The 13666-nt window shown below is 40.4% G+C and overlaps 1 protein-coding gene across 1 annotated transcript; it reads left to right on the top strand.

Annotated features, from left to right (window-relative positions):
* Window positions 1-428: 428 nt before the first annotated feature.
* Window positions 429-13257, top strand: slc17a6b (solute carrier family 17 member 6b). The gene is made up of 12 exons (XM_071525741.1): window positions 429-502; window positions 2187-2442; window positions 3445-3563; window positions 5800-5914; window positions 7711-7798; window positions 7962-8048; window positions 8556-8698; window positions 9131-9280; window positions 9829-9961; window positions 10314-10424; window positions 12179-12306; window positions 12916-13257. The coding sequence occupies exons 1-12, from the start codon at window positions 429-431 to the stop codon at window positions 13255-13257; spliced, it is 1746 nt and encodes a 581-aa protein (XP_071381842.1).
* Window positions 13258-13666: the final 409 nt, after the last annotated feature.

Raw genomic sequence — 13666 nt, 5'->3', positions numbered from 1 at the left:
ATTGAAGCAACTCCACACACCTACTCCTGCTTTTCTAGTCTTTTAGGGTTTTTTTTAATTCATTCTCTCTTTTGTTGTTTTCCGAGACTGAGTTATCGCTTGCCGACGCTGGCGTCAATTTTATTCACTTCTCTTTTCGTTTTCGTCGTGATGGCACTCGGTGCGTCTACTGTACACCAGGCAGGAGAGGAGTTGGTGGTGGACGAAGGCGCACAACTCGTTTGATTTCTCTCACATGAAGGTGCTTTTTGTTATAGCGCTTTCGTTGTGAAATTAGGACCGTCTACAGCTGTCCTCCTGGACACAAATTTAATAGAACTTGATTTGTTAATTCCCTCCTCGCCGCTGCGGTCGGTCGTCCTGCGCCGTGACATGATGCTTAAACAGTAAATAATATTGAGAAATAGGCCTACACGTAGAAACTGGATATGGAGTCCGTGAAGACGAGAGCCACGGCGGGGGTGAAGGAATTTGCGGGGAAGACCTTGGGTCATTTGCACAGGTAGGCACAGGCAATATGCTTTATTTCTTGATTGGTATGCTTCCATTGCTTAATGTTAAATGTGATGTATACTAGGTTGTAGCCAGGCACGGGCTATTGCCATGCTGTATGGGTGGTCTGCAGGTCACCGAAAACTATCTTATACAACTTGCAGGCATGTTTAGTCACGCCTCTAGAAGCCAGAAGAAAATTATGCAATCTAATGTGTGAGGTGATGACAGAGGTGTGGATGAACCTGGGTGCCACTGGGTGAAGCTGTCCATACAGTCAGAGGGTCATGCCTGACGACTGTAGGCCTACCACAATAAAACTCATTAACCAGATATTGGTATACACTGTCACCCGCCTATAAGGCCAGTAGGCTAATACATATTCAAAAGCATTTTGTGGATTCGTATGCATTTTATGGTGTATTTCATATTCCATAAAAAGCAGTGGCTTAGGCCTAATGGTTTCGCTAATGAGTAAGCCCGAGCTGGCTCTTAAATGAATTAAACACAGTCACTTTGGTCATTTGCATCGATAGCATTTTGATGGCTTTTATATTCAGATATCTGTGTTGCTGGTTTCTGTAGTTTCAGTTTATAGCCAATCGAATATTATATGAATTACACTTTAGGCTATATTTTGATTTTTCCATTCTGAAACATCTTTCTTTTCTTTCAATCGTGCTTGGAAAATCTCTGCGCAAAACCTTGAAATAACCTATGCTTCATTTATTGAATTCAGTAGTCTCGTAGGCTACTTGACTGCTTGAACCTTATCAAAGATAAACAAAACTTTGTTTCAATTATTAGAAAAAGACAGTAGGTTACCTATTGTAATTTCGTATCTCCAGTTAGGCCTGTTATTTTAGAGGAATTCATATATTTCTAGGCAGCCCAATTGAAGTCTGTCATTTTATTCGATTCTTTTATTCTGTTAGCACAACACGTCATTGTCATTTTAAATCTTTTTCCAGACATTGATAATTCAAACTTTCGATTTTTGAGCCTGCATCTTGTATGTCCGTGTTCTGTATGGATTAGATTTAAACGAAGGCATCGAATAAACGTGATTTCCCTGCAAAAAAAAAAAAAAAGTGTTTGAGGAATGCCCATGTGTGTCTCGCTGCTGCTCAGTCCTGTGAATGCTAATGAGGGTGAAGGTGAGCGGGTTGCTGCAATGCGGTAGAGGGGCATCTTCGCTTTTTTTCAGCTCTAGGCGATGAAGTTTGTTTTTTATATAAACGTCTGAACGTTTGTTTTTCTTACAGATATTTTAATTTCGTTGTTCTGCTGTCACGTGTTTGAGTCATTTGCCTTGGACCTACTATAGACCTACAGCTCAGTCGATTAGTGTGATAGGAAAAATCCCTCTCTTAACAGTGTAAAATGGCTAATATTCAATGTAGAGGCCCCACTCCTTATAAGGCTGGTAGGTTATTGCGACTGAGCTGCTTCCTCATGTCTTTTCGTTCCTGAAATTAACAGGAATCCCAGTGTATAGGCACAGTTCCCAAACCAACCTGGCTATCAAGCATTCCCTTCAAATAAAATATAGAAAATGGAAATGAAAAAAATGGGCCTCCTCAGAAACCTTTTAGTAAGGAGGATTGCATATTTCTTCTCAGGATCACGTCATTGCATGTAATTTTACTGGGGGACACTTGATAGACAGTGTTGTGTTAACCTGGCTGTTGCAGGGTGATGGAAAAGAGACAGAAAAACGGAGAGGTGATCGAGCTGACGGAGGATGGGCGGCCCCTCGAGGCCCCGGAGAAGAAACCCCCGCTGTGGGACTGCACGTGTTTCGGTCTGCCCCGGCGCTACATCATCGCCATCATGAGCGGGCTGGGCTTCTGCATCTCCTTCGGTATCCGGTGTAACCTGGGCGTGGCCATAGTGGGCATGGTCAACAACAGCACCATACATCAGAACGGCAAGATCATCATCAAAGAGGTGTGGCACAGCGGCGAACGCTTTGTTGACGTAAAAACAGCGTCGAGCATGACTCGAGACTCACGACACACCATTCTTATTTCCTCAAGAAAAAAAAAGAAAAGAAAGAGAATTCCCTCGCACAGAAGATAAAGCTATATGGCCATTATTAGGCCGTATCCCACACAATCTGCCATATAGGCTATTTCACATTATTTAAATCCTTGTAAATTAAATTAATGAATAGTAGGCTATATCCTGACAATATTTTTCTAACATATAAGTAAATATAGGCCTATTTATGCATAATAGATCCTGGGATGAGCACACATATTTTAAAATATCAGTAAATATATACATGAATAATGTTCCCTAAGCTCATGTTTCAAAATATAGGCTATTCTTGGATAATATAGATAGCCTACATTTAAATATATTCCCTGTCAAATGGATTTCTGTACCATAAATGCGTGTAATGCATGCAGAACATATAAAAGTGGCAATTTTTCTAATATTGGCATATATTTCCTTGATATATTGCACATTATGTGCATATGGTTAAAAGATACATGACTTTTAAATTAGTAGTTTCTACATAGGCTATTAGAATCCATGACACATCTGTTGTTAAAATGTATAGGCTATGTGTATTTCTTTGCGTTTAGGCCAAATATTCACCAAATAAACGTGCAAAACATGCACCACATCCAGCACACACAGACACTCGTGTGCTTAAAACAAATACACAGCCTCTCAGCAGCCCCCCATTGACATTGCAGGTGAACAATGTCGGTGAACAGATCAATGTGATCTGATCAAAATAAACCGTTTCATAGACCTATAGGCCTTTTAAAAACAGGCTTAGGCCTATTGATTCAGCCACTCTTGAAAGAAAATATTTGTGTTGCCTATTGACTTGGCTTTTACGGCTATTTCTCGCTGGAATAATAAATACAATCCAAAATGAACCACGTCACGATTCGCTCATTTTGTATTGGTTTTATTTCCCCTATTGTCCTCAAGAAAGCCAAGTTTAACTGGGATCCGGAGACGGTGGGCATGATTCACGGCTCGTTTTTCTGGGGCTACATCGTGACACAGATCCCGGGAGGATACATCTCCTCCAGGCTGGCTGCAAACAGGTAGGCGGTGCGTCTGCAGGCTCCCCGGTGAATTACCATGAATACACCAGAACGGAATTCATACAGGCTTATTACATCTGCACAGCAATTCACTGCCTCTTGAACGAAATTGTTGAACAGCCTTGGTGTCTGGTGTCACTTTTTGTTTCTACGTTTAGTGTAAAATAGGCAGGAAACGAAATTGAACGCAGGGAAATGAAATAATTTGTTTGCAATAAAAATAAAAAGCCAAGGCCCTGCATGAAATATTGGCGTCATGGTTGTCTGAATTATGAATGGGTTGAACGATTCCAAATCATAGGTCAATATTCAGTCAGCAGGCAGGCAGTTTGTGGCCAGTGCCCGCATGGCTGATCAGCTCCTGTAAACCGGAGGTGAAGCAGGAGGAAGGCCGCCGTGATTTGACCGCAGCCCTCGGCTCCCAGCGCGCGGGCTTTCTGCCACCTGTTAATGAGCTCCCCGGGGGCAGCCGTCTAATCTCCTGCTCCCCCAGGCTGGAGACCCGGCCTTGTCTTGTCGCCAAAGGCTTTTATTCACATGTGCGCAGTCGCTGCGTTACTCATTATGATGCACATACTTAGCTTATGATATTCATAGTTCTGCGGCATATTAAGGGATAAGATGTAAATATCTGGGTCATAAAATACGGATTTAATCGTCATTAGCGCATTCTACCAACACTGGACATCCTCTTCTGTCTAGGCAAAATATTAGCTAAGCCTATTCATAGTATTCCCATTATGTCATATGCATTTCCTACCAATACTGCTTTGCCATATAGCCTACACAGCTCATTGGCTGTAGCTGTCATATAATCACCTGCTAATTTATGACAATCACCTGCTATTTTCCTACCAAGGCCGTGTGGTGATGTAACAGAATAGTATATGAATAGCTTTACCTACAGGCCTATATCTGAAAAATAAACTAACCTACAACATCGGATAACGAAAGTTACAATGCAAACACTTATAGAACAGCAACAATTGGCCTACCTGCTGTAACTGTGAAATAAAGCGCGTTTTATTAGCATACACTAAATTTTGTGTGTCCGCGTCCTCTTGATTGACACTGAGATGTAATCGAATCAATTGGGCTCGTGCCCAAGAGTTGTCTCTACCGGATTAGGGCTTGCCCCCCGCGTGCGGATGAGAGGGGCGGCAGGACGTGACAGAAATGAGAAACAGCTCCCTCGGTGTTTATGGATGGCTTGGCCCTTACTTGCGCCTAATTCCACGTTCTCAGCTGCTCCCAGTACGATGAAGAAAAGGGAGCCTATAGCTTTTATCACTGGAGCTGCCTACCTAGCCTACCTTTTATAGAAAAATATGAGAAAAGTCATCAATCTCTCACTGATCCCTCATTCCCACTGGCTCCTGCTGGTGCTGCCATAGTTGTGCTTCGGGTGTGATTTTTTTCCCCGCGACTCAGTAAAACAAGGTAGGCTACAACAGTAGCCTAGCCTATGGAGGGTTTTTTTTTTACTCTTAGCAAAGTGTGTGTTACACCATTGTATTAAAATCAAAGAACTCAAATGTCCAATAGCTTACATCTTCTATTTTAATCGATAATAATTCATAATTCATAATTCTTCCGCCAAGCAACATAGTTCTTGAACAGTAGCTAAGCAAATGGTTGCTAAGCGACACCAATGTGTCGATATGAGTGGTGATTTAAGCATTAATATTTAAAATAATCATGATGCGTCTGTTGGATATCTTACAACTGAGCCAATCAGAACTGAGGACCGGAACGATCTGTTTTATAGTCTATCAAGAACGAACAACGTTTATCTCTTAGACACAATATTACGCATATATTTTAAATATGACAATCCATTTCTGCTCATTCTAAAGGCAACAGACATGCAATTAAAACAAATATATCATTGCCAGTATGCGACCTGCCTTCCGCGTGAAATGCAATTCACTAATCATTAACATTTTTAGTGTGATGTGTGATTCTTGAGAGAGAGAGAGAGAGAGAGAGAGAGAGAGAGAGAGACCTTACATCAAGGAAAAGGATATCAGGAGGCCTACTTATATTTTTACTACAATAAGATAAGAAAGGTATATTTTTCTGCATGTGATATTTCAGTGCAATTCCCTGGCCACCAACTTGCATATAGCACAACCTTAATAATGGCAATATATTTCACACATTCAGTGGAAATGAAACTGGTGATAAATATGAGAGACATTATATTAAAATACAAGTAAATTCTGATTATTTTCAGGGTATTTGGTGCAGCCATCGTCCTAACCTCGACGCTCAACATGTTCATTCCCTCGGCTGCCCGAGTCCACTATGGGTGTGTCATTTTTGTCAGGATATTACAAGGACTGGTGGAGGTAAGAGCTTTTTTTTCTTTTTTCTTTTTTAGAAACCGAAAGCTTCCGCTGAGAGCTGTAAAGAGAATGTCAATATCTATCAGAATCCTAAAACAATTATTTGAGTCTTCGTTCCTATAAACAGTTTATGGTAAGTGGTGAATTTGGTGTTTTCGTGACTAAAAATCAATAACGAAGTGTTCTTGCCATTAATAGAACATTTAGGCTACAGATACATGGTGTGGGTTTTTTCTCTAATAAAGCATACTGGCTATAAATACATAGAATGGGGGTTTTGTAAATAGAGCAGATAGGCTGCAAATAGATATGGGGTTGCTATTATTTGCATGCCAAAAGGGAGCAAAATAAAGACTGTAACCTACTCTGGATATGCAGCCTGAGGAAATGTGAAACGGGCTATATTGATCCATTCCACTACAGCTGGGTGTTTGTGGGATAGTCTAACTCCCTTTTGCTGTCATACTACTTGCTGAAACACATTTTGTCCTGCATACACAATGGAAAATTGCTGGTATACAAATAACATGCTGATATGCAAAAGCTCATAAATCCTCTGGCTGCAGTAGTGAAATATAACACCTAGACATCTCTGCCTGCTGCATGGTAAATCATGTTGATGCTCTTTGTTTTCCATTTTGGTGTGAAAACAGAAAGCTGATACCCCAGCTCTTAAAACAATCTGATGGTTTTGTACTGTATATTCAATGTTTATAGGTTAAAACAAATTTTGGCTCCAAATATATAATAAATAATGAAACCTATAAGCATTTAGCTGTTGGTGGGCATCATGTTTATCATTGAGAGACTTTCTTTCTAGGAGGAGGAGGCAATCACTGGCTGATGGTTTGCCATCAATATATTTTAGACAAATTATATCAGGTATTCAGGAAGGATGGTGAATTAATTATTATTATATATATTATTGCATTTAGAGCAGATTTGTAAAGAGGGTTCAATATGAATGGTTTTGGATATATTGTGTGGCAAATCACCTTTCAATAAAATAATCTTAGATTTCATCCCCATGAGAATGTTGGCACATCATTTCTCTCCCAAGCAGATTGTATTTTCCAGTAGCACATTCTGTTCAAATTAGTGGCTGATGAACATTTAATAGCTGCGGATCTGCCTCGCTCTGTGAACAGCTCATCAGTTCCTCTTTGCTCACGGCATCGAGTAATTTGTTAATGTTAATGAGAAGGGTGAAAATGTTAATTTTTGTTGGTTATTACATATGGTATCTGTTGGTTCATGTCTGAATGGGTTTTCCCTCTTAGATTGTTAGTTCATTGCAGTCTTAAATAATCCAGTAATAAAACATACAAGATTAGGGTAAATTATGATTATGGGAGGCTAAATAAAAGCAATGAAATCCATATTGTCATTTGAAATGGATGCGTAAAAACGTTATTTTTTCTATTCATACAAGCCATTCATTGCAGATCATTACTCCCAGACGAAATACAATGTTGGATATCAAAAATAGCAGAAAGCAATCTAAATTATACATTGTACAACAATATATCCTTTGCTTTTATTTTCACCCATTGGAAATGCACTTGAGTAAGAAACTGAACCTCTGCTTGCTCTTGGGAAACAATAAATGGCTGACACTGAGCTTTGATCACTATATATACATTTATAAAATATACTGTGTGTAACAGCATGACTGAGAGCTCAAAACTGACTGCAGTCTGAGAGAGCATCCCCAGTTTCAATCTGTTGCTAGTTGATGAATATGTGATATGTTTCTTCATCGTGAAATAACACAGAATGTTGCTCTGTGGTGTATCTAGGGAGTGACCTACCCAGCCTGTCATGGCATATGGAGTAAGTGGGCTCCTCCACTGGAAAGGAGTCGTCTGGCCACCACCTCCTTCTGTGGTAAATACTGCTTACTTCTCATGGTGGGCGACTGGCTTGTTATATAATGGGCTCAGAATCGATGCTGTGCATATTTCCACGTTGGTTAAGATGTCTGAGCTTTTGTGCTTTGACCTTTCGTCTCGCTGTCTCCTCTCTTCTTCCTGATCCCTCATTCATGCAGGCTCCTATGCTGGTGCTGTGATCGCGATGCCGCTGGCTGGGATCCTGGTGCAGTATTCAGGCTGGTCCTCTGTGTTCTATGTCTATGGTAAGATTGATTCATGAGGTTCTGTATGTGATGAGTGTGTGTCTGTATCTGTGTGTGTGTGTGTGTTAGTAAGTGTTGAGTGTAAGTGAGGGAATGGGAAATGGGGTCGGGGTATAATTCAATATGGTTTGCCATCATATTTATTCCGATGATGACAAAAGAATATCTTGAAATATTCTCAGTTTTTCATTTTGAAGCTTGGTTGAAGCGTTAAGATTTTTGACTGTCAGAGAGTCCAGTGAAAGTCAAATGGATTTACCCAGGCAGGCCGGGTATTGATTTCCTCCCCCCCAATGTTTTGGTGTGTCAATAAATACCCTGCCCCTCTCTCTCTCCGGACTGGATACAGTTGGCTTTCCTGTCTGGGATTTATTCTCTGAGGCATTTCGGAAAGATCAGGCTGCCAAACACTCTGTGTGTTCTTATGCTGAGGTCAAACTTGCAGCGGTCCTTCCTTCCTCTGTAATCATCCAGAGTTCTGACACGTTCTCTGTCTGTGATGTGCAGGGTGCTTTGGGATCGTGTGGTACATGTTCTGGATCTTTGTGTCCTATGAGAGTCCGGCTGAACATCCCACCATCACCGACGAGGAACGCTGCTACATTGAGGAGAGCATTGGAGAGAGTGCCAAGCTGATGGGTCCTAGTGAGGTGAGGGGATACCCACCCTGAAATGAAGATACCCAACAAATAACATTCGCTTATTGTGCCTCTGTTTTCCAATCCAATGTGTGTAAAAGTCACTACAACACATTTTTGAGTTATACCAAGCTGGATTTAAACCAAACATTTTAAGAAATCATCTCATTTGATATTGTATTGGAAGATGATCTGATGGCCTACTTTCTAGTGTCACTTCTACTTTTTAGTGTCAAAAAACTCTTCACCTTGTCTAGTCTAGTCTTGTTTATTTATATAGCACTTAATCACAGTCAAGTCACAAAGGGCTTTACACAACCTCATATACTTCACCTCTCTTTTGTCATACTCAGAGGCAGGGATGGGATGTTATCAAACAGTTTATGCATACTTATTTATATGCACTGATGTTAACATTCAATCCATTATGATAATCCATTACAGAAATTCAAGACCCCCTGGAGAAAGTTCTTCACCTCTATGCCTGTCTATGCAATCATTGTGGCCAACTTCTGCAGGAGCTGGACGTTTTACCTGTTGCTCATCAGCCAGCCTGCGTACTTTGAGGAGGTGTTTGGCTTTGAGATAAGCAAGGTGAGCCTTGAGATGCCTAGATGAATCAATGAACTACTGAAAAGCATGAATGAATGGGTTATTTGATAGTTGGATAGTAACTTCAGATGCTATGGGAAAGAACACAGCTAGTGTTGCCAAAAGTATTAGAGCCAAGCGTATGCCACTTTGTTCTTGGAGTGAGTTGCAAAGTAATCCTGATGAACTGGTAAGTTACAGTACAGTGCAAAGCAGTCTGTGGGAGTAATAATGAAATATGCAGAAAGAAAATTCACAAAGAATGTTATGCAAGTGAACATTATCACAAATGATGTAACAATGATATATTTAGGAAAAATAGCATGTGTTGCCTTGAAGAGAATAAGGAAAGTAGTAATCATAGAATAAGTGAATGACATCTTGATCTATAACTGGTGTAAATTATTGTTAAATTAGCCACCTCTGCAATCTCAAAAATGTTTTTCATTGTGCATTTCTGCAAGCTTTAAAATCATACTGCATAATATTCTGTTGCCTTACCATAACTGTGCATGCAGCTCAGTTGTGTGATTGTGTGACCGTGGTTGTAGGTTGGCATGCTGTCTGCCTTGCCCCATTTGGTGATGACCATCATTGTGCCCATCGGGGGGCAGCTGGCTGACCACCTGCGCAGCAAGAACATCCTGTCCACTACCACTGTCAGGAAGATCATGAACTGTGGAGGTGAGAAGTCCAGAACCGCGGCTGAAATATCATTTTCAACACCTCTCTCTGAACAGCTACAGGGTGTCAGATCTATACTATTCTTTTTTTTGGTTGCTCTTCACTGCATGACCAGATGGTTTTGCAACAAGAGATGGATGTGATTATAGTTTTGTAAAAATCTATCTGTTCAATACTTGTTCACAAGTTGCCTCAATGATTGTGACTGTGCATTGATTTCATATCTGTCACTTATGTAATTGAGTGCAGACCATGTATCATGCCTAATTCAATTGGCACTGTGATGGCCAATAGCCGTGGGCTTTGTGTGTGTATCTGTGTGTGTGTGTGACCTGCTGTCTGCCTTTGTTAGGATTTGGCATGGAGGCCACGTTGCTGCTGGTGGTGGGATATTCCCACAGCAAAGGGATGGCAATCTCCTTCCTGGTCTTGGCGGTGGGCTTCAGTGGATTTGCTATATCAGGTTAGTAGAAGTACAACACTCAATCAGGACTATAGTTGTAATGGTGTGGTCAGTGTTGGGGAGTAGCTTCACAGCATTTGATGTAGCATCACAGGGGCCAGTGGATTTTAGGGGTCTAAGAGAAAGTGAATTGAAGGGGTAAATATAATTCCAACTACAACAACTATAACTGCTATTTCCTGTCGTGATTTTGGAAATCTAACAAATTTAGTTTGTACAGAAAGTGGGTCTAAGAAAAGTCACGGATGTACATTTTGAAAGCCGATATATTTTAATTCTAAAATTCAAAACAGCAATCAGTTGACAGCAGCCTGGGCTTTAGTATTACTGTAACTGCATTTATCAACACCAGTAGACTGGTGATAGTTCAAGTTCAACTAAATTGTGTTTTTCGTCAATTTTTTGTCATTTTGAGTCATTTTTAGCAAACTACTGCAACTATCAGCTATTTTAGTCTATAAAGAAATTAAGGGAATTGCTTTTTTCATCATTTTAGTTATTTATTTAAAATTATTTTTCATCACTGACTCTCATGTCTTGATCCAACCTCCTTCTGAATTTCTTTATTTAAGCTTGCGTACAACAGAAAGTTAACAGTCAAGTTTTTCAGTGAAGAGCCCAAATAGTGTTGATTGGTTTGGGTTTCAGTCCAGACTGACTGAAAATGTAGGAGTGATGGATATTACACCCAAAATAAAGTTAACATTCCTTGCACTTGTTCCTGTGATGAACCCAGACAGTGTTTGGTTTGTGTTTTCTGTCCCGACTCTTCTCTCTGGCAGGCAGCTGTCAGAGTGTGAGGAGTATAAACAGAGTGAGCATTCCTTGCACTTTATTTGAAATAAAGTAAATCTGTGGTATCTTTGCAGGCGAGTGATTTTGTATTATATCACATTGCAGTTGTAGATATAATCATTTATTTACAAAGTAGTTTGAACTACTTTTTCTAAGTAACTTTAGTTAACAAACTGTATTTTACTATAGTTCAACTTCTTCCGATGTAAAATAGCAAACCTATACTCTCAAAGCAGCTTCCCCAACACTGGCTCACTGGTTTTGTTCTCTTTATAATGAAATGTAACTTGGGTCAGCCATTCAATGTCCAGCTAAATGACACCAGCTCGGAGCTTACTGTAATATTTCTTTGCAATATTCATTATTGTCACATAGCCAATAGCTTCACTTCTAACATATTTCCTCTGAAAGGAAAAACATCCCTTTCAACCTTCTTCAGCCATTTATACAAAGGTTCTACATGTTACAGTGATGCTCAGCTACAGAGGGATCCAGGTAGATTTCTCACAAGAAGCTCCTCACATCTCTTCCAGCATGGGTCTGTGGTTGTGGGCAAAATCCTGCTCCCTGCCTCTCGCCTGTTGTTCTTGAGCTTTCTCCTGGAGTGTTTAATAATTCAGTGTTAGATGTCCCAGGGGATCTGCCAGGCAGGCTGTGTGCAGCAGCGAGCGAGGACACTTACTCATTCAGCCAGTCAGTGTGGGGGAGGAGGAGGATGTGTGGCGAGTTGCTGCCTCTTTCTGCAACAAGATGGTCACCATTTGTGCTGCTTTGATCTTCGGCCATGTCTTAGTTCTGTTGCTTTTATTGTATTACTTCATACACACAATATGTTCTCATTATGTCAAAGTGTTTCTCCCCATTTGGCATTTGAATCAGGTTTCATAGTGTTGCCATAATTCTCAAAAGGGAGAAATGTATCGCCCATATTTTTAATTCTGAGTTTTTTGTTTCATCAGGGTTCAATGTGAATCACCTTGACATTGCTCCGCGCTATGCCAGTATCCTCATGGGCATCTCTAACGGTGTGGGGACTCTGTCTGGCATGGTGTGTCCACTGATCGTTGGTGCTATGACAAAGAACAAGGTAAGGGTTTTTCCCCTTTCACACATCAACATACATGGCAGTTATGAGGGAGAAATTATCAGGATCCTTTCATTTTGTGTGTGTGAAGGGTCTAACGTAAAGGACACAAGTATAATTAATAAATAAAGTTATTGCTCTCAACAGCACTTTCCTCTTTTAGAAAAATCTGTGGTAACACTTTCTATGATGACCATACCTATAATACAATATAAGTGCATTTAAAAAAGGCTTATAATACATTCATAAATAGATAGATAGATAGAGCGATAGATAGATAGATAGATAGATAGATAGATAGATAGATAGATAGATAGATAGAAATAGACACATATAAGCATGCATAATGATTTGTGAAAATGATAAACACATACAATATATCATGATATATTATACTAATACTCACAGCACATTATAAAATATTGTTACAATGACTTATAAGGTGAGGTGATATGATAATAATATATGCTTATAATACTGAAGATATTTGCAGCTGACTTAGAGCATTTCCTTATAATGTCACACTAGCAGCACTTTAATCTTTTGGCCAATTATTTCTAGCTTTATTTTCCAATACCACTCTGTGTCCCCTTCCTCTTCCTCCTCCTTCAGACTCGAGAGGAGTGGCAGTATGTGTTCCTGATTGCCTCCATGGTGCATTATGGGGGTGTGGTGTTCTACGGGTTATTTGCATCGGGGGAGAAACAGCCGTGGGCCGACCCAGAACTGACCAGTGAGGAGAAGTGCGGCTTCATCGACGAGGACGAGCTGGCAGAAGAGACGGGCGACATCACTCAGAGTTACGGCGCTCTGGGCGGCCCGGCCAAGTCTTACGGTGCAACCACACAGGCGAACGGAGGCTGGCCCGGTGGCTGGGAGAAGACGGAGGAGTACGTCCAGGAGGAGGGACAGGCAGGAGGGTATGGCTACAGGCAGGATGATGGCTACTCTTAGACCAAACACGCACTGCGTTCAGCACTGCGTTCACTGACACATGGGTAGACTTATTTTCCTGAGTGTGCATCAAGTTAGTCATAAAAAAAAAGGTGTCAACAAACAAGAAACAAGAAAAAAAGAGAAATTATACAATCCATTGTTGTATGTTTGCACAAATTCAAATCGTTAAAAAAAAGATTTAAAAATAAGTTATTGTAAAAATTACTAAAAGATATCCAATTTAATAGAGGTGTAACACATATCAAATTGGCAGGCTGTAAATGTATTATTATGCATATGGATAATAGATATATTTATTTGGAGTGCAATTGTGTGTAACCATGTGAACCATTTTCACCTCATCAGCCAGGGGTTCTTGATCACGTTGAAGCCTGTAGGGTTGTAGATGCAGTCTGTATGAACTGAC

This window comes from Centroberyx affinis, unplaced genomic scaffold, assembly GCF_046629955.1.
Source record: "Centroberyx affinis isolate AG114_WGS23_722 - 3 ecotype Tasmania unplaced genomic scaffold, CSIRO-AGI_Caff_v1 ptg001333l_1, whole genome shotgun sequence".
NCBI lineage: Eukaryota > Metazoa > Chordata > Actinopteri > Beryciformes > Berycidae > Centroberyx > Centroberyx affinis.
This window is presented reverse-complemented; position numbering and strand designations above follow the sequence as displayed.